Here is a 25,781-nt window from a genome sequence, read left to right as displayed (position 1 = left end):
AGAAGGCCACGGGACGTGATGGTGAGTTATACCGGCTTTAAAGTTTTCGGTATTACAGTGGGACCTCCGTTATCGCAGCTAATGGGGGACCAAAACCACCCGCGATAAGTGAAAATCCGCGAAGTAGCGGCGCACCTTCCAATTTTTTTTTATTTATTTATTTATTTTTTTCTAAATTTCATTATTATTATTTTTTAGACCCGGTTAATGGGGACCAAAACCACCCGCGAAAAGTGAAAATCTGCGAAGTAGCGACACCCCTTCAAAAATGCTTCAAACATTTTTTTTCGACCTGCGAAGCTCTGAACCCGCGAACATGGAACCACTTAATTATTTTATTTTATTATTATTATTATTTAGGCCTGCGAAGCTCTGAATCCGCGAACGTCGAAGCGCGAAATAGCGAGGTCCCACTGTATATTTCAGTTTGATCGTGATGTTTCCCTCATGAATATGTTTTGCAATGTTCATCATTTTTTGAATTCTAAATGTTTAAAATTTTCAATGATATGTGGCATGACGTATTTTAGTGAATGGTGACATTTTACTGACACGTAAATGTTTATCAAAAGCCTGGCGGACCATCGGCGGGCTGTCGGAAGGTTAAGGGGTTAAATTACTGTATATTATTACAACTCCTTCTGTGTACCTTCTTTCTTTGTAAATATCTCATGCTTGATTGTGGGCACATGCAGCTTACATTCAGGGGCGGCTTATATATGTACAAATTAGTTTTTCCTTTATATATGTACTGGGTGCGGCTTATCATCTTGTGCGCTCTATAGTCTGGAGATTTACGCAATTTATTTATGTATATATATATATATATATATATATATATATATATATATATAAAATCATACAGAAGAAACTTGAATATAACACAAAACAAAAGAGTAAGAAAATGAAACAAATAAAGATGGAAGTTGGGATCTTAAATTGGCATAATTTAGATAGAAAACAATGTTGGCTTAATGAATTATTTTGTTATTGTAACTTAATCGAATTTCCCTTAAAGTCACACCAATACCTAGTACAATATATGGACTGTGGGTATGGTTTGATGAAGGTAAAGGCCCAGTCTGGATGTTTGCGGCGGTCGAGCTGTGAGGGACCCTCAAGGCTGGAGACCCGGTCAGGACTAGGCCCATGGAATGCAGTGTTGTGAAGCCGTCATTGGCTGTGGGTGGTTGGAGGCTTCTGTGAGGTCTCTGGCTGTATCCCAACCAGATGGCAGCTGTTTCGATCAGGCCTGGGTACTGGCCAGCAATTTTTCTCTCGTTGCTTGTTAAGCTGGGACTGGGTCAGAACCTTATTTGGTTCAGTGCGGGGCCAGGATTTGGTCATCTGCTCTTTTCAGCTCGCTGCCTTTTTTAAACTGAATTGCAAGGTGTGAGGCGTTCTGGGACCCAGCTCCGGTCCGGCCGCCCAACCAATTCACATTCTCCCAGTATCTGGCAGAAAAGTTTATCAATGTAATTGAATTAAAACACATTATTTAAGTCCTATGTTTTGACGTTGTTTAATCATTTTCTGACATTGCAAAATGTTTACGTTTTGCAGTTTTGATGCTCCACATATTTTCATTGTGCGATGCACAACGTGCATTTTCTTCTGCAGCTGACAACACACAGCAGATGCTATCACGCAGGCGGACGGGTGGGTGTGAGTTTCTGTGTGCGCTACTGATTGGCTGGTGTATACAGTGTGTCAAAGAGTAGGGTGGGCGCACAAATCAATTGGTCCACCCAAAACAGGATTTGAAACACGGCAACAGCTAGTATTTAAGGGGCTCGTTACTTTGGAAATAAATTTATCAAATAAATTGGACACTGAGGAAAGTCAGAAGAGCGGAAATCAATGCTCATCACTAGCGGATGCTCAGTGGATTTTTTCTGTGTTTTTAAGTCAATTGTAAAATTCAAAAGACATATTTGTCTCCACTTTACCGGGACTAAAATTACACTTTTGTAGAGTGTTCAACCCAGGTACGGTGGTCACGACTATTACAAAAATTATACAAAGTGTGGCGATAAAAGATGCAACAAAAAGAGAGAGGAAGGTAGCAGAGTGTGGAGGAAAGAAAACTCGAGCGAGGAAGAGATAAAGAGAAAACGAGACTGCTTTCTAATTCAGCCATCTGGCTTGCTTTACTTCATTAGAATATTTTGGCTGCCCGTGTATGCATGTGTGTGCGCGTTTTTGCAAATTTGTAAGTGCCTTCCATGTCACAGATGCCGGCAGAGCAGAGAAGAATCCTCGTTTATTAACAGCTTAATAGAGCTCCATCTGGGCCAGGCCCTATGCTCGTGTTCCATCAGAGATATTCATCCCCGAATCGCGGGAATTAGACTACAACTGAGGCCGACACGGGAGCCGCTGACCCCGCCGCACTCTGCAAGGCCGATTCAGACACACATGGCATTTTGATTAATATTTCCTTGGTAGAAAATGAGTTGAAAAGCTACCTGATTAAACCAAACCCCATATTAAGATTCCTAGAGGGCAGTTGGAGAAATCAGAAGAGGAGTAAGAGAATGTCCCATGGTCAATATGCAGTGGTAGACATTTTCTCCTGCTTAAACCAGTAACAATCATGGGTTGGTTGGTACTCTTGGTACATACTGTAGGTAGTTACTGTAGGTAGGTAAATAAGTCCTGTAGGTGGGAAGCTATATACCTGTAGGTTGGTCCCTATAGGTAGGTATGAAGTTATTTACTGCAGATCAGTACTGTAGATATGCAGTTATGTACTGTAGGTACGTTAGGTAAGTACTGTAGTTAGGTTCTGAAGGCAGGTAGTGTACATAATTTTGTAGGTTGGTACATGGGTAGTATAGGTAGGTAAGTAGGCACAGAAGTATTGTAGGTAGCTAGATGCGGACTATATTTCGGTAAGTAGCTATTGAGGGTAGTTACTGTAGGTAGGTAGGTATATAGATAGATAAGTCATGTAGGCCAGTTTATCCTATAGGCAACTACTGTATGCAGGTACTGTAGATACTGTAGGTAGGTATATGGCAGAGGTGGGTAGAGTAGTAATTTGCAGGAAAGTACATTGGTCAGTCGGTAGGGGCTACAAAAGCTCTGACTCAACTCCCTGCCATTTGCCAAAGATTCAAGATCAGAAAATATTTCAATGGCAGATAATGTAATGCCATGATTAAAAAAGACTTAATTACAAAAATTTGCATTTTCTTTTCCTGCATAGAATATAGTTCAACGATACCAGAGCATGTGCTAGATGTCAATAGTAGTTCTCATGTCTTCAAAACAGGTTCCGCTTTCTTTCATTCGGAGGACGTGTCCTCCTTATCCAGACTCTTGCGTCTTGCGATGGCTTGCTCCATTCAGATGAGGTTGAAGTGCAAATTGGACATCTGCTGCTGTGATGTGTCTGACAATACAGTCGGGCCAATAAGACATCAAAACAGTGAGGAGCAGGGGGAAAGGGTTGATTATTTTCGCCACCGGACAAACACAACAAGGAGATAGTTGATGGTGGATACTGGCATATTTCAGGAAATATACAGCGAGCCCATTGTGACGTCCGACCAACGTTATGGTGCACAGTAAGAGAAGCAATAACACAAGTGCATGTGGTGCACTGCCACAGCCCCGTTTGGCAAATGAGAAATCAGGAGTGTAGAGCCGAGTTAACACCTCTGTATGAAACGACACGGTTAGCCACAGGACATCTCAATCAGGCAAGGTCTGATTATATACGGACGGCATGATAGACCAGATTCACAACTAGGTTCAGAATGGATTGAAAAGTACCAAATTTTCCACATTATAGGGCGCATAGTCTTATTAGGCATTCCCCCACCATAATTGTCATATATTTTCCATATATAAGGGCACAGGACTATCATCGCAAAACATTGTGTGCAACAGAAATTTAACCCGGGTTGCAGGGGTGAGAGTGCCGAAACCTATTTACCGTTAATTCCGGATTATAAGCCGCTATTTTTTTCCCAAACTTTCAACCCTGCGGCTTATTCAGTGATGCGGCCAATTTATGTAATTTTTCTAATGGCCGTCAGCGGCGCTCGAGTACAAAAGGTAAGATTTAGACTGCAACTTTTTAGCTTGTGCACAAATTAAATAAGCGTAGACATATCCTCATCTTCAAATTGCAAAAAGAAAGGCACATGACGCACTTTGCGAGCGTGATGCTGGTGTGTCTTTGAATAAGGGAGCGTGGGACGACGTCTTTATGACAATGTCTCTTTCCCATACTGAAGGAAGACGACTTTGATGACGTCAGTTAAATGGAGGAAGTTGAAGAAGGTTTGCCGTACTTACTCCAAGTACGGTATGTTTTTTTAACAGAGCTGTTTACTGTGTTGCGAGCGTGTTGCTAGTAGCGTTTTGCTACCCTTCACAGGCACGGTGTGGGATGAAAGTTATAATATTATTATTAAAGCTTTGAAAACTCTCTCGGTGTACCGTCTTTCTTTGTAAATATGTGTAACCATGTATAATATGTATTTGCAACTGTATATTTTTGTAGTGTATTTATTTAAAAAACGTACTCTGATGTTTTGCACGAGCAAATGAGAAAGAAGGGGCGGGGCAAACGCGGGCTGACGGGAAGTGGAGTAAAGGTGAGACGTGTTTGTGGCGACAATAGTGGATATAAATTTTTCCCACCCTTACCTTTGGAAATATACACTTTTTTCCTCGGATTACGTTCAACGGGCACCCGTACTCTGCAGGTCTGCATTAAATCTTAAGTACCGGTATCATTTTCCTTTCATTTTGCCGCCTGTGTTTTTTGGACTTAATCGGGTACAGGTTAATTTCGTGTTTGTATTGCGTTTTATCAATGTGTGCGAATGCGGCTAATATACAGGTGCGGCTTGTATATGTACAAAATCTGTTTTCCTCCCGTAATGTGGTGGGTGCGGCGTATAATCAGGTGCGATCTATAGTCCTGAATTTACGGTACTATACCAATCGTGTTTCAGATGATGTACAAAAAGACATTAGATTTCATCTTTACACTATTTTTACTCACAGCGCCTGAAACAAATGTTCGCGAATGAATAAAACAGAAAGTTATCTTAAAAGCTATGAATAAATGTAAAAAAGGATGACGAGTGAAACAACTTTTTGGTGTATCTGATGATGAATTGGACTTACTTATACCTTTCTGGGTAACTTTCCACCTTCTCCATTATCCAAAATTTTTTGTGGCACTGTGAGTAAACATAAAGTGATGATTAGATAAAGTTGAATGCCTTTTCATATGTTGTCTGTACCACAGGTGGTCTAGTGGTAGGTTTCGGAACTCATAGTGCCACAGCCCGGTCTTGATTCTCGTACATACAATGTATTGGGGGCGGCACGGCGGCTGGGTGGTTAGGGTGCAGCCCCACAGTGCAGAGGTTCAAGTCCAGCTACCACAACCTCTCAGTGTGGAGTTTGCATGTTCTCAGTGTGGTTTCCTCTGGGTGCTCCGATTTCCTCCCAAAATTCGAAAACGCGCATTGTCAGGTTGATTGGCTGGTCCGATATGTCCCTAGGTGGTAATGAACCAGTCTCTCTGTGCCCCTGCGATTGGCTGGCAACCAGTTCGGGGTAAGTGGTGCAGATAATGGATGGATGGACAATGTCTTTCGATTTTGGTCAGTGTTGGTTTTCGATTGAACAATGATTGCACAAATACGGTAGTATAGAGTAAATCCTCACATGCTTTCAAATTTCTCGCCAACTTGTGATTTTTGGGTGCACCTTATTGTCCAAACAAATGGTAGGTTCAAACTCATGCGCCGATGGTTCCAAACATATTAGAGTGATGCATGTGATTGATTTACTGAACGTACTAAAAATATAAAAAAATAGAATAAGATATAGAAAATGCATGTGTAGTGTATCATGATGCATGGGTAAAGTTGGTCATATTTAAAAAAAAATAAAAAATAAATGTTAATTTCTTCAATTATTTTTTTGCTATTTCTAGTAGAAAAACTGAAAAATAGTGTTAAAATTGAAATATACCTTTTTAAATTTTAAAATAGTTTAAATGGGGCAGCACGGCGGCGCAGGGGTTAGCGCGTGTGCGGCACAGTTCTTAGGTCCTGAGATCGAACCTCCTGTGTGGAGTGTGCATGTTTTCTCCGTGCTTGCGTGGGTTTCCTCTGGGCACTCCGGTTTTCTCCCAAATCCCAAAAACATGTACATGTCAGGTTAAATGGCCGCTCCAAATTATAATTAGGTGTGAATGAGCGAGCGAATTGTCTGTTCCTGTGTGCCCTGCGACTGGCTGGCAACCAGTTCAGAGTGTCCCCTGCCCACTGCCAGAAGATAAATGGGATGGGCTCCAGCACCCCCGCGACCCTACTGAGGATAAGCGGTGCAGATGATGGATGGATGGATGGATAGTTTGGATGTACTAAAACAAGAAAAGAATACATGAAATGAGAACTATTATATCTTTCAAAAAAAAGAAGAAAAAATGATTCTTAAAATGAGGTTCCTACTAAAACAACAAAATGATCTCCAAAATGTGTCTAGTTTGATCATTATATAGATATTTTTAAATATATTAAAAAATAACTATCATAATGAAATATCTCATCATTGTGATGTTTAAGAACATGTATTGTTTTTTTATTATTATTATTTTTTTTCACAAACTATTTTGGACAAATCAATAAAAATAAAAATAAAATACATTATTTAAAAAGTAAGGTGTTCTTACATTAGAATATACAAGATATTAAATTATATTTTTAAGTAACATATTTTTGGTCCTGGGCAGCACGGCGGCGCAGTGGTTAGCGCTTGTGCGGCACAGTTCATGTCATGGGAACCTGTCGTGGGTTCAAATCCAGCTCCAGACTTCCTGTGCGGAGTTTGTATGTTCTCCCCGTGCTTGCGTGGGTTTCCTCCGGGCACTCCGGTTTCCTCCCACGTTCCAAAAACATGCATTTCAGGTGAATTGGGCGGTCCAAATTGTCCCTAGGTGTGAATGAGCGAATGCGTTGTCTGTCCCTGTGTGCCCTGCGATTGGCTGGCAACCAGTTCAGGGTGTCCCCTGCCCACTGCCCGGAGATGGCTGGGATGGGCTCCAGCCCCCCCGCGACCCTAATGAGGATAAGCGGTACGGCTGATGAGATGAGATTTTTGGTCCTGCAGGATAGACATGACCAATCGATCTTAAGTTGGGCCTTTGTGTGATCTTTATCAACTTTCATTTGCAGAAGCTGTTCTGTTAAACAAAATTCTGTAATTAAAAGGCCATTGTGGAAAAGGCATTTTGAAAAAAAAACACCCTTTATTTTCTTTGAAAAACTTTCAAATGAAAATAAAAAATAAACTAAAACACATTCTTGGAAAGCATGACATTCTTAAATCAAAAACATTGACATCCAATCATGATCAGTTAAATCAATAGACTTTTGGTCAGACATAACCAATCAATCTCAAGAAAAGATGCGCTGGCCACACCCAACAACTTTCTTTGACAGCAGCAGTCATTTTTACGATAAAACATCATTCTGATTTAAGAGGGCCGTTGTGGAAGATGTACTTATTCAAAATATGTTTTCTACTGCTGTCTGTCACTTGTCACTACTCAGCTACTTTTCTTTGAATTATCCCGTCGCCGACTTCCCTGATAACAGCTGAGGAGGTCATTATGAGACGATCACGCGTAAGAGGACCGCTAGCGAGGAAAAAGGAATATCTGCTAGCGAGCGCCAAGTGCAAACAGTCTGGTCAGTCTAGGAAGTTTGACTCCCCCCGGTGATGCTCGGTGACTCCTCAGACAGAATGACGGCGCTCCTGGGAATAATGCCCGGGATTTTCTCGCTCCTGTTCTCTTTGTTTGCCTGCCTAGACTGACAGATCACAAATTCGCAACACTAAACTCTATTTTAATAGAGTTTTTTTGTTGATGCACTCGGCTGAGTTAAGATAAACAAGCGTTTTCCGATGCCTAATGCACGCTCTCATTCTTGCGGTCTTTTTTTTCGAGATCATGCTTTGTTGTTGTCTGCATTGTTTGGGGAGAGTTTTTTTCTCCCATCTTCTTCAGGTTTTTTCTTCCTGTTTTTAGGTATAAAGGCTTTTCTGGGTGTAAACAGCGATACAGCACCTAAATGGTTTCCTTTATATAAATGTTAGTGATGCATTAACTAATGATTTGACTGATTGGCGCAATCCTCATGAGTCATTTACATGGCTATATTAGGGTGATGCCCTTGCTACAAATCAGGGTTAGTACGGGTCTATGACATTTTTGAAAATGCTTGAATTATGATGTTGTGTTTTCAAGGAATAAAAGTGCTTGAAAATGCTTGAAATTGTTACCATGTTTCTCAACAAGTCTGCTTAAAAATGAACCCGGCCCTGCTCTTTTGGTGGCTTTCTTTTACCCTTAATTGCAGCTGGCATTAGTTTGTACAGCATTGTCACAGCCAAGAGGACAGGTGAATGCTAAACCTAAACAGGGCACTTTAAAATGTATATATGGAAACGATTACGTATCAAATACGGACGTTGAATAATGGCCATGCGAAAAATAGAGTTTCTCAGTGGTAAATTTTATTGGGAAGAACTTCCTGCACCGGAAAATTATATATTATATATTGAGGTAATTGTGAAAGATATTCACAATTTACTCAATATTGGATAATCTGCAAAAAAAAAAGACACTAGATTTCTTCTTTTATTGGTACTGGAGAAATTGTAAAACTGACTTTGAAAGTCCTTCAAAAGTTCTTGTATTTGGCAATGAAAAATGTTTACGAACCCTGATGAATGACCAAAATCTGATTTCTTGCAAAGCTTTGAGACTGACCGTTATTCTATAGAGTGGACTCTTTTAATAATCTGAGGTCACTGCAATTGCATTGCAGAAATCCCAAAACGATTTCCTTCTTAGCACAAGATAAAAACGCTACACTAATGAAAGAATGAATAAACCTTCAAACATGCCATTTGCGAACACTCTGATCAGGGGGGCAGACACGGGCATAATGAAAATAGAAGCTGTTTTCTCTTCTAACTTTATACATTTATCAATGAGTGATTTCATACATGTCACTTACTAAAATCAACTAACAACAGTGCTTGTTTTGCTGTCCGCTCCAAAACTCTGCTCCTTTGCTGCATCCCATCATTTTACAGGGTGCTGTCGCATGTGGCTTCCCAGGAACAAAGACCCTATGGATAGATACAACTGTGACATCCACTATATATGGATGGATACAACTGTGCCATTGTTGCCCCTTGGGGCAGAAAATAAAAAGGAAATGTCCCGGAGAAATTAACCAAAACATTTTTTAGGGAGTAAGTCGGAGTTTGGATGGATCATTTGTGTGTAAACTACATGTACCACAGTACTTTACCAAATCAATAATACCCTGGTTTAGGGAATCTATGCGTACGAGTAACAATAGTTTTAGCGTAAATTACGAAATATGCGTTTTCTAATAAAAATGGAAAAAGAAACTCAACCAATGTTCATTATGGTATTGAAAATGTTGATTGATAGACATATAGAATAGAGTAGAATATACCTTGATTGTCATTGTTACAACATGGGATATATTGTGACAACAAAATTGGACGTGGCACTCCAGTTCCACATTTTATGCACAGTAAAGAACCACATTTCCCTACACAATGAAATTCTTATTTTGCTGTCCACACAGTTGTCAGCAAAAAGAAAATAGAAACTAAGAAATGGTTGGCATTTCTTGAATCCCAAGAGTTTAACCTTCCTAATGATATGTGGAATGACAAATATGAGTTATTGGTGACATCGCACAGACACTGTGTCCGTACGTGTCTGAGACACGTATTTTCTTCTTTGTGAGCCGTCGAAATGTTAAGGGGTTAATATGTTTCAATGCTAGGACCTTAGCTTGGCCTGCCATGATCTTTGATTTTTGCAATCCGGAGATGGAATAGGAGCTTGCTCTGTCCACTCCACGCATCGGCCCGGTATTGCAGTACCTCCGGGAACGGTGCATTCGCAATGATCGCAGCAAGGCTTTAGGGCTAGGACCTTAGCTTGGCCTTTTGGCTGAGAGTAAGTGTCCCGGCGCCTAGGCTTTGGAGCGTATTATGAACTGACCGATAACGGATAATGGATAATGAATAACGAAGATAGAACAATAACCCTTAAAAACCCCTCAATGAACTATCTGACTCTTTTGTTGACGTTCCCACTGTAGCGCTTTATGTATGGAAAATATATGACCAAAAATTTGTTTGGGGGGTGCGCCTTATAACCTGCTGCACCTTATAGTCGTGAAAATACAGTCGTGGAGTAAGCCCTGTATAGAAAGCATACATAATTTGTTCCTCAGCCTGAGTTTTAGTGCAATGAGCTTGGTCTTTTTTTTTTTAGACATTTCCCAGCTAATATGTACGTTACACAGGAGGTAAAATATGGTATCTCAAGCCACTCCAGTGGTCTATAAACTAATCAATAAAGGTATAATTATTATTTTTCAATACATTTCTATTTCGGTATCATATAAACTTACATGTTTAGGCCTAAATTATTAATTTGCAAGTCATCGTATTTGAAAAAAAAGTGGAATTTTCGCGCATGCGGTGTCCGTACGATGTCACTCAAATGCATCGTTCCAAATATCATTCGGAAGGTTAAAGTCTTGGGATTCAAGAAATGCCAATCCTTCCTTAGTTTCTATTTTCTTTTTCGCTCGCAACTTTACTGTGCATATGACAATAAACACTTGGAATTGAGTTATTTTAAAAAAAGACCCATCACAGAAACATCGAGATAACTCTGAAACAAGATACTGGGAAAACATATAGCCGGAGTAGCTCACCGAAGTTGTTGCGTTCAATAATAATGTGCAACCTTGGTCCTCTTATATCCGTGAGTGGAGTAAACCTAGGAGAGTAAAATATTTACAAATACAGAATGTTAAAACATGTTTTCTCTATGCCATAGACAACCAAACATGCTGTTTACTATTATTTCTTAAAGGAAAGATAAATTCTGTTTTTTAACAAATCAGTTTCACTTCCAACCTGGGAAAAAATAAGTTTAAACGCTGAAGCACCGCTGTACCATGATTAAAATAATTTACAGATATGATTATTTATTTTCTTTCATTGATTTTCATCACTTTTTTTCACTCTGAGTCTTAATGTATTTTCGGCTTATTAAATGTCAAAACTAAAAGTCCATGATTGAACACAGCTTGTATTTATTGTTACATTTTCTATTGCTTGTGCTATACATCTTGCATACATTTGTTTGCTATGTTCTTCCTCGTTCCCTTTCTTCACCGTGCCACCTGAGGCACCGAACAAATAACATATTGTACAATAGCGGCGCAGATGAAATTTCCCGCGATGCTTATTGATGTTATTATAAAGTAGCATACCGAAGCCCGAAATCATTTAAGTCTTCATCAGTCCGGCTGACATTTTAGTGAATTAGCTGATGGAGACTGCTAGCTGTTTTTCAGCGCAGGGTCAAATAATGGATCGATAGTCTCATTTGGTGCGACGGTTGGCCTTTGATTGGCTATCATGAGGCTAGTATGTGTCTGCCGCGGATGTTATTTGTGCATGCTTTTCATAAGTGCTAAATCAAGTTAGCATTGAGCCATTTTCTGCTTGAACGAGAGCGGCGCTTTTGCAAATAATCAAAGTGGTTATTGCTATCCTCGCTATTCAACGTCGTTATAAAGGTCCTTTCATAGAATTAGGTTCACCAATCCCCTCAAAAAATGTATTTATAGGATTTGCTAAAAAAAAAAAAAATGTTCTAAAATTCTATAGAAAATTGTTTAGACGCAGTATGGTCTATCCAATAGAAGAGGCGGATTCCTTCCTGGTATTTATGAAGTGTATAAATTCACTCCTGGTTGAATTTAATGCTCTGTTGCTTCCATTCTGGTCAGAATATCCATGCTATCATTTCATTTCAGTGCTTCTGTGCATGTACAGGAGATCCGCTACAGCAGTTCTGTCTTGGCCACATATAATCACCATCATTTTTGTATCAAAATTAAATCCAAACATGATGGTTGATCAATCTTGGACTGATCCTTGTTTTTGGGCTCGGTTGCTAGCCTCTCACAAACGCGGACTAGAAATTAAAGAGAAAGTTGTTAACATCACCGAAGCACAAAAGCCTTGTCCTGGGGTCGGAGTGACTCGTATACAAGGTTTAGTGCTGTGGCTGCGGGGAAAAACATAACTTACATCAGCCTTCATCCTTACTGGAGATTTCCTCTCGGGTCTTACACCCTCAATGTTCTCGCATGTAGACTAAAGAGGAAACATCAGTTGACAATATTACTTTTGTTTGAGAAACCTGAACTACTCCGGATTTTAATGAATGTATATTTTTCACGATACGAGAATGATGCCACTCAAATTGTTATTAACATCAGATATTTTTGTGCATTTTCTTTCTATTTCAGATAGTCACTCAACATGTTTATGACCTCCTGGAGAACAAGTGCAACTTGACAAGAGCAATAATACCAGTAAGTACATTCAAGTGAAAAAATGCTTTTGTATATTGATTAAAAACAAAAATAATAATAAATTGTGAAGCTAAAGTAAATACGATTGTAAATTAGTGTTCGGTAGATGCCAGTTCACCTAAAAATTGTTTTAATAGCTGGATGCTTTAATGCTTGATTTTATGAAAGAAAAAAACGAAATAATGAAATAATATGGAATACAAGACATGATTATCCCTTCCCCCCCAGATATTTTTCCGTTATTTTTCAGTATTTTTTCTTTCATTTTAGTTTGTCCCATTTTACTATATTTTGAAACTATTTTTCAAACCATACAAAAAAAGTTCTCAAACAAAATTCCTTGATGCAGCAAAGGGTACATATTTTTTACGATTAAGAAAATGTATTTAAAAAAACAATCTACTGTTTTATATAGTTTTTTGTATTTTTTTATATAAAATAAAACATAATAATACTATAATTAACAATAACAATGATAAAGCAACTTAATAGAACAAGAATGTAATTAGTTTTTTTTTTTTTTATATCCACTGCATTATATATACTGCAAAAACATTTATTTTCCACTTGTTTTAGGTCGTTTTCCGGTATTATTTCTTATGTTTTATTGTGCACTCTATTACTGTAATTTTACCTCATTTTTTCAGCAATGAGATAAAATAAAATTCTTAAAAGACAAATGAGAGTAAATCGTTTGACTCTTTTGTTCCTGATTGAAAAAAAGAGAAAAACGTTTGAAAACAAAAAAAAGGAAGTAGAAAGCAGGAAAAAAGAGAATAGGAAATTAAAAAAGGAGAAACAAAAGAAAAAGAGGAAAAGTGAAAAATAAAGGAAAAAAAACTTGTGTCCCAAGACTTGCAGCATTTCAGAGTGAAGCACTAACATGATAACAATGTAAACAAATCTTGATATAATAAAGAATTATCGCTAGCGGAAGTTTTAAAATTTGCTATAATTTGAATCCACCATTTCCCCCCATGCATCCACCCACTGACTCCATCATACCAGCTCAGATCACATCATAGTCTCTATCTTCAAACAATTTCTGTGCTTTGTTACATATATACACCTTGTAATTCATGTCTCATTCATACTTTTAGCTGCTAAAATCATTTGTGTAAAAGTCTCACAATAAAATATTGAAAAGTACTGTTAAGTGTCATTTGAAAGGCTCATGTCCCCCCCATGTTGCTGCTTAATCTGTTTCGCATCCGTGCGCTCTAAAGAGCCACTCTAATGCCGTGGTGTCCGTATTCTCCAACCAGATCATCCGGGCTGAGCGCACTCACCCCTATCCCTTTCATTTGATGTCTTAAGCATGTTTTCGCCCTCTTCGCCTTCTTTTCTCTGTCTATAAAAGTCATTTTTCAGCCGGCGTTTATAGCAATGTTAGTCCTAGCAGCGTTAGCAGGCAGGCTAACAGGCTCCATAAATCAAGCCCTAGCTAGCTCCTTTCATTACCCTTCTCTATTTACTGATTTATCTGCTTGCCTCTATTTATATCATTATTCCCTTGCAAAAAGCCTTCTTTTTCTTTTTCTTTTTCTTTTCTTTTGCAGGCCACCCGCCCAAGCGGCTACGTGGTACGCATTTGTATGTTAGCGGTGGGTCTGTCCACCTGCGTTGCATTGAACTTGTGACCACAGATTTTAAGAAGATTAACCGAAGCCAAGTATAGTGAGAGGGAATGAGGGAGCAGCGGAGAATAAAAGGGCAAGATTTTCTTCTCCCCCCTCGGTTGTCTTTGTCTGCTTGGATTAAGTTCCCGCAGCTGCCACCCGTGGCTTTTATGGATGCTGTTTGTCTCCTTGTCTCCTAGGGAGTGCATGCACACAGTCACTTATCCCCTTTTTCTGTCTGTATCACTTTCGGTCTCAGTTTTAATCACTTAGGGGCCACGATTAGCGCCGTGACGCACGTTAGCGTTTTAATGCGGGGGGAAATCCGTCGTTGATGAGACTTTTTGGGAATGTTTTGGAGGTCTTGATGTAAAATCACAACTTGACCTTGTTCAGTGGAGAGAAATGCTATTTTTCTAACATTGGTACCGCTCATGAAAGTTAAACATGAAGACCCCTGGGATACAGCACTAATCTGTTCTGAGGTGGCGATCGCAAGGTGTACTAGTCGTATGGCGGGGGACTCCTGATTTCCCAGGTTAAAGAAATAAAATTGTATATACATATTTAACATTCTGTACAACATATTATACAGTAATTACTATATGTAATATACACATATATCATTAAATAACGCTTTAAATACAATACATGTCAATTATATCAATTTTTTTGTACCTGTAGTGGGACTTGTCTTGGTACAGTGGAGTAGTGGATGGATGCAGGAGAGGGAGAAAAGATAGACAACTGATCAAATTTCTCCATAGAAAGTATCACTTATATTTGAAAATACATGTATATGATTTGATAACATTGTAAATAAATAATGAAACATGCCATTGGCGTTCTGCAGCCAAATACACCAAATTTCCTAAATTGTTGGCGTCAGGTGTGCGCGGGGCTTTCTAAAGGGGAAAATGCCGTAACAAGGGGTCTAAAAAACATCGTAACGCACATTGTAAGGTGAAAATTTTGTACGCTGTGGGCGCTGTAACCCAGGTGCTAACATCAATTAAGAAGGTGTAGCTGTCTCTTTTCATAAGAGCTTTTTTGGCAGTGATTGAAGCAGCAATGTTGCTAACATTGTTTTCATGTCCTCGTATCAGGTGGACGCTGCCAATGATGAGCCGACGAGTTTTATCTTTACAAGCAAAGACGCTTTGTCCAATCCAGAAAAGCTTCTGGTGCTGATCCAGGGAAGCGGCGTGGTACGGGCCGGTCAATGGGCCCGACGAGTCATCATCAACCAGGACTTGGACTCTGGATCGCAAATTCCCTTCATCACCAGAGCCATGGAGGTAGGGATTATTATGCTGCAAATTGTTAATAGGAAAAGGTGTTAAATCCTGAAGTGGAAAGTAGGGAATTTGTAAGTGTTGTTTCCTATTTTTTCTTTCTCCCTTTTCTTTAACTTTCCCCATCACCCGCCTTTTTTCTTTCTCTTTATTTTTCTCTCCTTTTTCTTCATCCCCTGTTTTCCTTTTTGTCTTTGATACATATATCTTAAGTAGCAATTTAGCTAGATGTCTTTGCTCAATCGCTAAAGGTAGCTCGATAATTAGCTATAAAGGTAAACATGTAAAAAAGTAAATGGGAGCTAGATAGCTAGCTAAAAGAGTAAAAAGCCAAATAAATAGCCATATAGAAAGCTGAACCAAAAGCTAAATCGCTAGCTAGAGAGTAGGCCAAAATTTAGCTTGATAATTCCAAAACAGGTAAACTGTTTCATGGATAACGTACACAAAACGTTAAAAGCTATCTAGATTTCTTTATAAATGGCTAAAAACTAAGGAACATAGCTAGCTACAAAGGTAAAAAACGTAGCCAGATAGCTAGCTAGATAAACTTGCACATTTTTTTCTTTTCATTCCATTCGGTTTATAAAACCCATACCTTTAAATGCAGTTTGTTGTAGGTCCTATCAAAAACAATCTATGAAAAGTTTATTAAATACATTTGCTTCATACATGAATAAATTATCATTCTATTCACTTAATTGATTGCTCGTATTTTTTTCATTTTATAGTCAATAATCTGCTTATAATCCGTACATAACTGTTCCATACTATCTATTTATATTTATAGCACTACCATGTCCTTATATATATATATATATATATATATATATATATGTATATATATATATATATATATATATATATATAGTTTACTCCTGCACTCTTATACATACATATTCAATATTTACACGTTGCTATTCACTTCTGGTTGGATGCTAACTGCTTTTTGTTGCCTTGTATTTGTGACTTGTGCACAATAACAATAAAGTTTAATCTAATCTAATCAAATCTAAAGTCAATTATCAATACTTGAATATTTTTTTTTGTCCATGAAGCCCCTGAACTGGAATTAACCTTAAAAGAACAATTTATCATGTTATCTCTATATTGTTACTATGCCTAGATGGTAGGGCGCCCGCTTTGAGACTGGGAGGTCGCTGGTTCGCGCCTCGGCCGAGTCATACCTAAGACTTATAACATTGGTAAAATGGCGGCGCCCTCTGTTGGCTGCGGCTGCATCGGCTCGCTACAACGGGTCAGGTGTATCGACATTTCGTTCTGTGTACATTGTTACAAAGAATGACAATACAAAGGAAATTATTATTATTATTATTATGTTGTTACAAGGTTATTGATGAAAGATAGGGTAAAATATACTCAGTCAACCAATTAAACAACTCATTTTACTAGAAAATCACAATGCTCCAGCACTGGTGAGCTATTTTCAGAACAGGTTCGCCAGCACCTCGACTGTCCTTATGCGGCACCACGTTGCATTCGAGTATTGAGGCATCAATGTATTTGTTTTTCCTTTTGTAGCATAACATTTCACACATTTATATACACGTGTAAAAGCAATCCGAAAGCGGCCGTGCCTCTCATTCTTCGCATCTCCACCTCTGAGCTCATTTGTCAAGCTTGGCCACCTCTACCTGTGTAATTTCATCGGCCTGCTGTTCAAATTGACTTAGGGGGGGATCCAGCTTCCCCCCACCCCCTTTCGACGTGACCGTAAAGTCACGGACTGCTGTGCAAAACCCTGTTCCCGCCATGAACACCTTCAGGATACGTTTGTATTTCATAGCAAGGTACGCTGACCGATGATTCAGCCATCTAGAGAGCGTCTTTGTAAAGGAAAGACCCCGACTGTCAAGATGTCAAACAGGCGGTAGTGCCAGACAAACTGGCGACCCGGGGGCTAACTGTGGCCTGCAGGACAATTGTTTAAGCCTCTCCCGTAATATGAATGTTTAAATAGTCAAGCAGCAGGTAGGCGTACAGATCCCTCAAAACTCGGACAAACAGGCACAGAGACGGTTTCTTCCCTAAACGCACCAATCTGTGAAAACATATTAATATTGATATTTCTTTTTTTTTTATTTTGATGTTGCTAAATACATCTGTGAAACATATATAGTATTGCATGAAACTGAACATATAAACCATGTAAATTTGATTGGATTTTTTGAAATTGCTGCTGCTAAATGTTATTGCACTACCGTAAATTCCGGACTATAAGCCGCTCCTTTTTTCCCAAACTTTCAACCCTGTGGCTTATTCAGTGATGCGGCCAATTTATGTAACTTTTCTAACAGCCGCCAGCGGCGCTCGAATTCAAGGCACATGACACAGCTCACAAGTTAAACGCATTCGAGCAGTCTGATAAAGAAGGAAACAGAGCTACTGCACGCAAACTTCACCTTGCGAGCGTGTTGCTAGTGTGTTTTTGACTAAGGGAGCGTGGAACGTCGTCTCTTACCCATACTGGGGAAGACAACTTTGATGACGTCAATTATAAAGAGGTAGATGAGAACGTTTTACCGTGGTTTCTGCAAGAATGGATTGTTTTTTTTTTTTAACAGATCGATTCACTGTGTTGCGAGCGTGTTGCTAGTAGCGTTTTGCTACCCTTCACAGGCACGGTTTGGGATGAAAGTTATAATTTTATTATTAAAGCTTTGAAGACTCTCTGTGTACCGTCTTTCTTTGTAAATATGTGTAACCATGTATAATATGTATTTGCAACTGTATATTTTTGTAATGTATTTATTTTAGACACTTAAGTCTTGCACTGACCAATTAAAAAGAAGGGGCGTAACAGACACTGGGGATGACAGGAAGTGGGGACCGGTAAAGGTGAGTGTTTGTGGACACGGCAGACAATAGTGGATATATATTTTTCCCACCCTTACCTTTGGAAATATACACTTTTTTTCCTTGGATTACTTTTAACGGGACCCGGACTCTGCAGATCTGCAACCAATGTTAACTACCGGTATCGTTTTCAATTATTTTGCCGGCTGTGGTTTTTGAACTGTGAACTTCGTGTTCAGTTAAAATCGCGGGACTCAAAGTTGGGTTTGGGTTAATTTTATGATTACGTTACATATTTTAATGTGGGCGCATGCGGCTTATATACAGGCGCGGCTTGTGCAAGAACATCGGTTTTCATCTTGAAATGTGGTGGGTGCGGCTTATAATCAGGTGCGCTCTATAGTCCGTAATTTACGGTAATTTACAATGCACTTATTTTTCATTGCATTATTATTAGAACTTAGGCCAGTTTTCTAAGCATTATGTTGGAATTGTAGTAATAAAAATTATGGTTATTTTTTTTTTATTATGATTTTTATTAGCATTTCCTTTGTATCCGTTAAGTCCCTTATCTTTTTTTTTTCTCATCAAAGTTGTTTTGGAGAGCCATGTCTAATCTCGTTGCTCACAATGTTTCATAATGTTAATTTTAATGACATGAAGACCTGGTTTCTTCTGTTCTGTTCTGTTCTCTTCTGTTCTGTTCTGTTCCGTTCTTTTCTGTTCTTTTCCGTTCTACCTCCGAGCATGATCCTGGAACAATTTGGGTTTGTTTGAATAGGTTCCGCTGTATATGGTATTTAGGAATATCGGAATATGTTTTTATCTTCGCTCTTCATGCGAAATACCTGATGCGGCCCATCCATACCCAGACCGGGTGGGAGCATATGTTAGCCTGGAGAAGGATGGGCGCCACCAGGCTGTACCTGCCCAATACACACCACAGGAAATGGTGCCCTTACGACCCTAGTTGTTAAGGGATCAAACCAACCAACCATGTATATACGTTATATGTTGGATATGTACGTCAAGGTGAGGCTGAGTAAGCCATAGTAATGTAGATGACAAAGGTGGAAACTTTTGATTCTATTTTCTAATCACTCAAATTTTACTCACACTACCCTGTTGTACAACATTGTAAAAGAGCATTATGGGAAATAGTTCAGCCAAGACATTGTACATCGTGGTAGCATAAAAGAGTAAAAATAGTGCGATGATGAGATAAAATCGAATGTTTTTTCGCATGTCATCGAGCTCTTTCGTGATCTAGTAATTATAATATGAATTTAGACTTACCAATGATATAATCAGTTCTGTCTACAATATTATACTTTTGCATTTAACCCATGTGTGAAACAGGAAAGTTTCCGGACTATTGCCTTAAAGAAAAAGGAATCGTTTTCCTACACTGACGGGTAGGCACTCACGCACATTTGTAGTCAATTCCCGGCGTCTGCATCTATTAGGACTTGTGTTTGTGGCTCGTTCTGTCATTGCATGACATTTTTGTGGCTTTTTGAAGCGATGACAGCGTTTGCGTAAAAAACGTGGACCTCCTCTCGGACCGAACTCACAGCTGTAAGTCAGAGAGGGTTTGTCCTTTGCGCTTCTTTATTTCTCGGGCTTGAGACTGATGCCTGTTGACATTAGGCGAGAGACACGGAGGGGAGGATATAATTGGGACAGCTATCCAATCTGTCACAAGCTGACACATGGTGACAGCCAATCACACTTAAGACGGTCTAAGTCACCAGTTGACCTGAGCTCTGTGTTTTTTACTCTTTCCCTGCAGAGAAGAAATGGTGCGTCGTTGGATTTTGGCCAATTATTTTTACCTTTCCCCAAACAAAACACTCTTGATTCAAAAAATATAAGTCACCGTTTTGGCTCATATGTGAAATTATTAACACAATATAATATCATTGAGTTTTCAATTTTTATTACTGGTAAAGTACATAACTTTGCGTGTTATTTGCACACTAAATCACAAGAAGGCGCTCTAGGCCTGTGTTAATAATGTCTACCTTGCCCTGTTGTGTGGGGGACATTTTTAAAGCGGAAGGAGGAAACGGTTAATTGTCTACCTTCCGAGTTGGAGAAAGACACAGAGGATGAATATTTTAATTGGATTGCCTTATCCTAGTGGTGCTTTTATCCTTAACATTTTCTTACTTTCCACAGCAGTACCCTGTGTGTGGTGGTCAAATAGATATTCCACTGTTTCATTCTTTAGCCACTTAGCTGGAGGTTATGGCTCACTGCTAGCCATTATTGTTTATTGTTCATATAAATTAAGCTTTGAACCTTCCACAGCTGTTCATACAAGCAGCCATTGCTGATTCAGGATTCAGACCTTTTTTGTTTTTTTACTTATTCTCCACCGTTTCTTTTTCTAGCCACTCATTTTAGCGACTTGGCTGCGGGCTTAAGCTCACCTCTAGCAGTTGCTGTTAGCTAATCGGTTTAAATAAAACTTCCGTCTGACTTTGGTGTCACTCGCCTACCACAGCTTGTCATGCAGGCAAACATCGTCTAATTCATTTGATCCTGACATTTTTAACTTTTTTCTACGGTTTTTATTTCTAGCCCCTTTTGTCTTTTATTGTTAACTTCTCTGTGTCGATAAAGCCTGCTCTGTCCTTCGGTATCACTTGCCTTCCACAGCTTGTCGTGCAAGCCAAGGTCACATAGTTGGGTGATTCAGACATCTATGATTTTTTTTCCCACCATTTCCTTCTCAAGCCACTAATTTTAGATACTTGGCTCCAGGTTAGGTTTGATGCTAGCTGTTGTTGTTAGCTGCTCCTGCTTCGTCCTTCAGTGTCACTTGACTTCCATAGCGGGTCTTGAAAGTGAAAATTGCAGAGTTTGTGATTCAGGGTCATGATGCTTGGCATATTCTAATAAAGTTAGCCACTTACGCTAGCCCTGACCAACTCCACGTATTTACTTCTTGTTGATGCAAAAAAAGTATGAAAATAGGGTTCTGATTTCTGGCCAGTTGTATCCTTTTGGTTTCCATCGTGTCGTCTTTAAATGCACACATGATTCTGCTGTATTCTAAGCTACGGCAACCTATATTGGTAAATTAATGCACACAGTAAATTTGAATCATCTCTGCTACTGTATTTTACTCTTTACCTTCTGTGATGTGATGTATTTGTTTATTTTGTTCCTATATAGATTAAATTATATTACATTTTAAAATATGTATTATATGTTATATATTTTAGTTTTTTTTTTTATACCAGTGTCTGAAACTCATGACAAAAAAGGTACCGGACACCAGGGCAGACGACTCTGAAAAGTTGCCTGCCCAGCCATAAAATTGCCTGCCCCATTTTTCACAACTTGAAACACAATAAGACGACTAATCGCAAAAAAAAAACATTGTTGCAAAGTATTAAGGATTGATAATCCGAATATATAATGAACAACACTTTAAAATTAAGTTTATTATAAATCTACTTATAACATTCATTGCGTGTATATGACATTGCTGTTTTCCATCCGCCATCAGTATGTACCTGTATTTACTCATCTTCATTCATACAATGTTTGCGTTGCGTCATCTGCTACAAGCCACGTGAACTCCTCTTTCCACGATGCTTTTAATGTTATAACGTGTTGTAGTGTCATCCATCTTGTTAGCTTCTTTTGAATCTTTCTTCTGGGGCTGAGGTTTTGGCTTGATTCCTGGTAAAGATATTTCACAGTGTGCAGTTTCCTCATGCGTAAGAAGATAGGCAGGACAGTGTAGTTCAGCCTTTAAGCATATTTATTCCTCAACAGCAAACAAACAAGAACACGGCTCCATTCAATACAACATGGCAATCAACTATTAGCAAAACGAAAAATGGTGTGTGCGTAGTCACACAATGGAAAACGTCTTACCGCAATACCATGAGTAAGAGCACTATTAAATTGACAAATCTTAACAATTCCTAACGACTTATCCATATTCTTGTGTTCTCTGTGCGTCTACTTTGGAAAATGATTTGCAAATGCACGACCTTTTAACGCTCCGGAAAGTCCTGAAGTTATTCGATGCTTCTGATTGGCCGCCGAATATGCAAATTGCCAAATGAACCGAAATTCTGAAATTTCCAAAACGAAGGAAGATTTCGAAATCGCAATAAAACGTTTTATTTCTTTAAAAAAAAAAAAAAAAAAAAAAACAACGAAAGATTTTTTTTTTTCTTTAAAAAGTTGTCGGCCACCTGGTCAGAGACGCTGTGTAACTTGTACGTCCAACGTAAAAGATGCACTGGGCGTCCGGGCAGACGTTATTTCAGACACTGGTTATACATATGTTATTCTTTTACTTATTGTAAGGAAATAATTTGCACACTTGGCATTTCTGAAGAAAGCATGGAGGTCCATAATTCCATCACAATATCAGCTCATAATAAGATGCAAATGACATTTTGAATTGTTACTTATCATATGTGTGGTGGGAAAGGCATCATGAACTTGCAGTGTCAGTGTTTTTGCATGCTGACAGGCTGTTCGTGAGCTTGAGAGAGAAGGAAAGTATTTTTTTTCCTTCTCTCGAAGAACGAGTTTTAAGAAATCGATCCGCACACACAAATCAGGCCTCTTAATTCAGAGTTTGAGCGAGTAATCATGAGGGTGTATTTTGTAAAGCCAAAACGCATTCCCCGGCGTACAGTATTCGGCGCACTCAAATTGACCCTTCGCTGCAGGCTTTGAATTCCCGATCAACTTCCCAGAAGTAACTTCACAAAAGCTGCACCGGAGGCAATGCTTTTTCGGGTGCCTGATGTTTGTAAAACCAACATCATCTAAATTTAAAAAGAGGATGCACAAAACCTACGTAGGGTTACTTCGGAATTTCCCCAAAAAAATGGTTGACTTAATGATGTACAAAAAAACCTAAACAAAAGTGAAGTTTCTGTAACAGTTACATAATTGAATATGTCTTATATATATTTTTTAGCGTTCTTTAAGTTCGACACAAAACGCTTTGTAGGTACTAGCGGGAAATTTGTCAACCAAACAAAATATTTTCTGTCATCACATCTTCATGACAAAAATAAACACCTAAAGAGTCACTTTGATTAAAATTTGATTTTTTTTTTAATCAACTAACTAAGATGAAAATGAAATTGATTGAATCTAAACTAAACTATATAATATGAATGGAATGAATAAACATGATACATATATATATACCATAATTTTAGTTAAATTATGTCTTTTAGTTGTCCATCATGATTAATAATCAGTTCCGGTATTGATTTAGAAAAACATGTTAATTAGTCTGAAGCGCGCAGCCCCACAGTGCAGAGGTTCCTGGTTCAAGTCTAGCTACTGCAACCTCCCTGTCAGGAGTTTGCATGTTCTCCCCGGGCTTGTGTGGGTTTCCTCCCAGATTCCAAAAACATGCATGTTAGGTTAATTGGCCAGTGCAAATTGTTCCTCGGTGTGAATGAGCGAGTGCATTGTCTGTCCCTGTGTGCCCTGCGACTGGCTGGCAACCAGTTCAGGGTGTCCCCTGCCCACTGCCCGAAGATAGCTGGAATGTGCTCCAACATCCCCGCGACCCTACTGAGGATAAGCGGTGCAGTTAATGGATGGATGGATGTAGCCCCCCCGGGATATGGTGTCCCCGTATTACAATGTTTTCAACGTTGCAATGTGGAAGATTTTTTTTTTTCGCCCCTTGTTACGACATATGATGATTTTAGGTGATGGTCTGCTATTGGTTGGCGTCAAAACACTCGGAAGACCTATTGGCTTAACTTTCTCCCACAGTGCTTCTTTTATTTTTTTTCATTCGGTTCAGAAGTTAATGTCACAAACTGAAATTTTAGCTATGGTTTCCAAAACTTGTAGTGATGCTTAAGGGAGATGCAACGACATGATAACCATGGAAAAAAGCTTGAGACAACAAATACAAAGATGACATACTTAAATTCCCAACTAATTTACGATCGGGACAATTATTAAGTATAAACTGGCGATTAGTCATCTACTCCCTGCTCTGCATCCACCCAATAACTCCACTGTACCAGCTCAAGTCACGTTACACCAAAAGTAAATAACAATACATTTTTCCGTTACATGTATATTCACTTATAATACTATTTAAATAATGCATGTGTCTTACACATAAGTAGTACTCAATAAGTACTATTTTAAGTTATTGTCATTGTTCAAACTGCCTTAGCTTATTCTAAAGTCCTGCTCCCTTGCAGGAAAACTAGCACTAATAGATGGTTTTAGCAACAATCTATTAATTTCATTTGACCATAGGATAAACTGCCAGTCCAGTTCCAAAAAATCCGTAGTGTGTTACCTATAGTAGCCCTTGTTACTTTAGTCTCTGCTCTCTGCAGGTCATTAATGAGCTCCCCCTTGTGTTATGGGATTTTTGCTCACCGTTCTTGTGATTATTTTGACCCCACAGGGTGATACCTTGCATAGAGCCCCAGATTTTTGAAGAACTGAGAATCATTACTGGCTTCTTTAATCTTTTAAAGCGAGGAAACTCGCACAATTGGTGGTTGATGTGAAGGCCTAAGCAAAAGGTGCTGAAAAAGACATCATTTGGTTGCAGGATAAAAAAAATGTCAAGCGGTTGGTGGGAGGTCACATGGCGGAACCTAAAAGAGGATCTTTTGGGGGTGAGTGTTTGAGCGGGTCCGCCTCACTGACTCCATTCAGCCTCCCATTGAAAAAGAGCAGATACAAATCCAAAGGCTTTTGACACCCTTCTGAAAACACCACACCCCCTTTTACTTTCCAATGGGGTCTCCAGTGACTGGACTGTGCTATTGAGCTCTGATTATCGGATTGGGTATCGCACTGAGGCACAGGCTGATTTGCCATCAACATGAAGGCATGCGTTTACTTTGAAAGAATCTCGAAAGAAATCCTCTGATTCAATTATATATAAGATTTAATGTAGCCTAAGTTTGGGGGTGGAATTGTCGTTGTCAAATATAACTCATGCGTGGCAGCTATGGCGCACTAGGAACCGTGGGTACTATTTTTGATAATTCTAATGACAAAATAATGCCTCAACTAAAATTGTACTAATGCAAAATATTAGTTTTTCTCCATTTTGACCTTTTTTTTTCCCAAGTAACATGAGGACATTTTACATTATCTCTGTTGTAACGTTTTAATTTTATTTTGATCATTTATTTCAAGTTTTTGTTTTTGTTTTTTTCTTAGTAAAATCTGAATGAATATTTGTTTGTTTGAATATACTAATTCTTTTGTATTATTTTCAACTCATTCATTAGAAAATTGTGTTTTTGGCATGATATTTTCATTTTTTATTATTTTAACTCTTTTGCTATTGTTTATATTCGCTTTAAAAAAAAATTTCTGGTAAAATACAAACATTTTTGGATATAACATTTTTATTTTACTTTTATTATTTTTATATCTTTTTTAGTTTTACTACATTTTCAACTTTTTTTTTTAATTTTTATCTTTTTTTTCAAGTTACAACGAGAAAGAAATGTGCTTTTTTATTTGTAATACTTGTTTTACTATATTTTGCACATTTTTTCCAAGTAAAA

General features: G+C 38.6%; 1 protein-coding gene and 1 pseudogene across 5 annotated transcripts in view; both read left to right on the top strand.

The window, feature by feature from the left end:
* arb2a (ARB2 cotranscriptional regulator A) overlaps positions 1-25,781 on the top strand; it is a 261,702-nt gene that overhangs the window by 9,605 nt on the left and 226,316 nt on the right. For all 5 annotated transcript variants that reach the window (XM_088336391.1, XM_088336390.1, XM_088336389.1 and 2 more), the window contains exons 5-6: positions 12,429-12,494; positions 15,220-15,411. In XM_088336391.1, the coding sequence (XP_088192517.1) occupies positions 12,429-12,494; positions 15,220-15,411 (258 nt within the window). The remainder of the gene's footprint in view (positions 1-12,428; positions 12,495-15,219; positions 15,412-25,781) is intronic.
* LOC148365925 (U2 spliceosomal RNA) lies at positions 9,877-9,994 on the top strand (annotated as a pseudogene).

The sequence above is a fragment of the Urocampus carinirostris genome, chromosome 5 (genome assembly GCF_059441175.1).
Source record: "Urocampus carinirostris isolate Australia breed hairy pipefish chromosome 5, RoL_Ucar_1.0, whole genome shotgun sequence".
NCBI lineage: Eukaryota > Metazoa > Chordata > Actinopteri > Syngnathiformes > Syngnathidae > Urocampus > Urocampus carinirostris.
The sequence above is the reverse complement of the archived record's forward strand: the minus strand, read 5'-3'. Positions and strand labels throughout refer to the sequence as shown.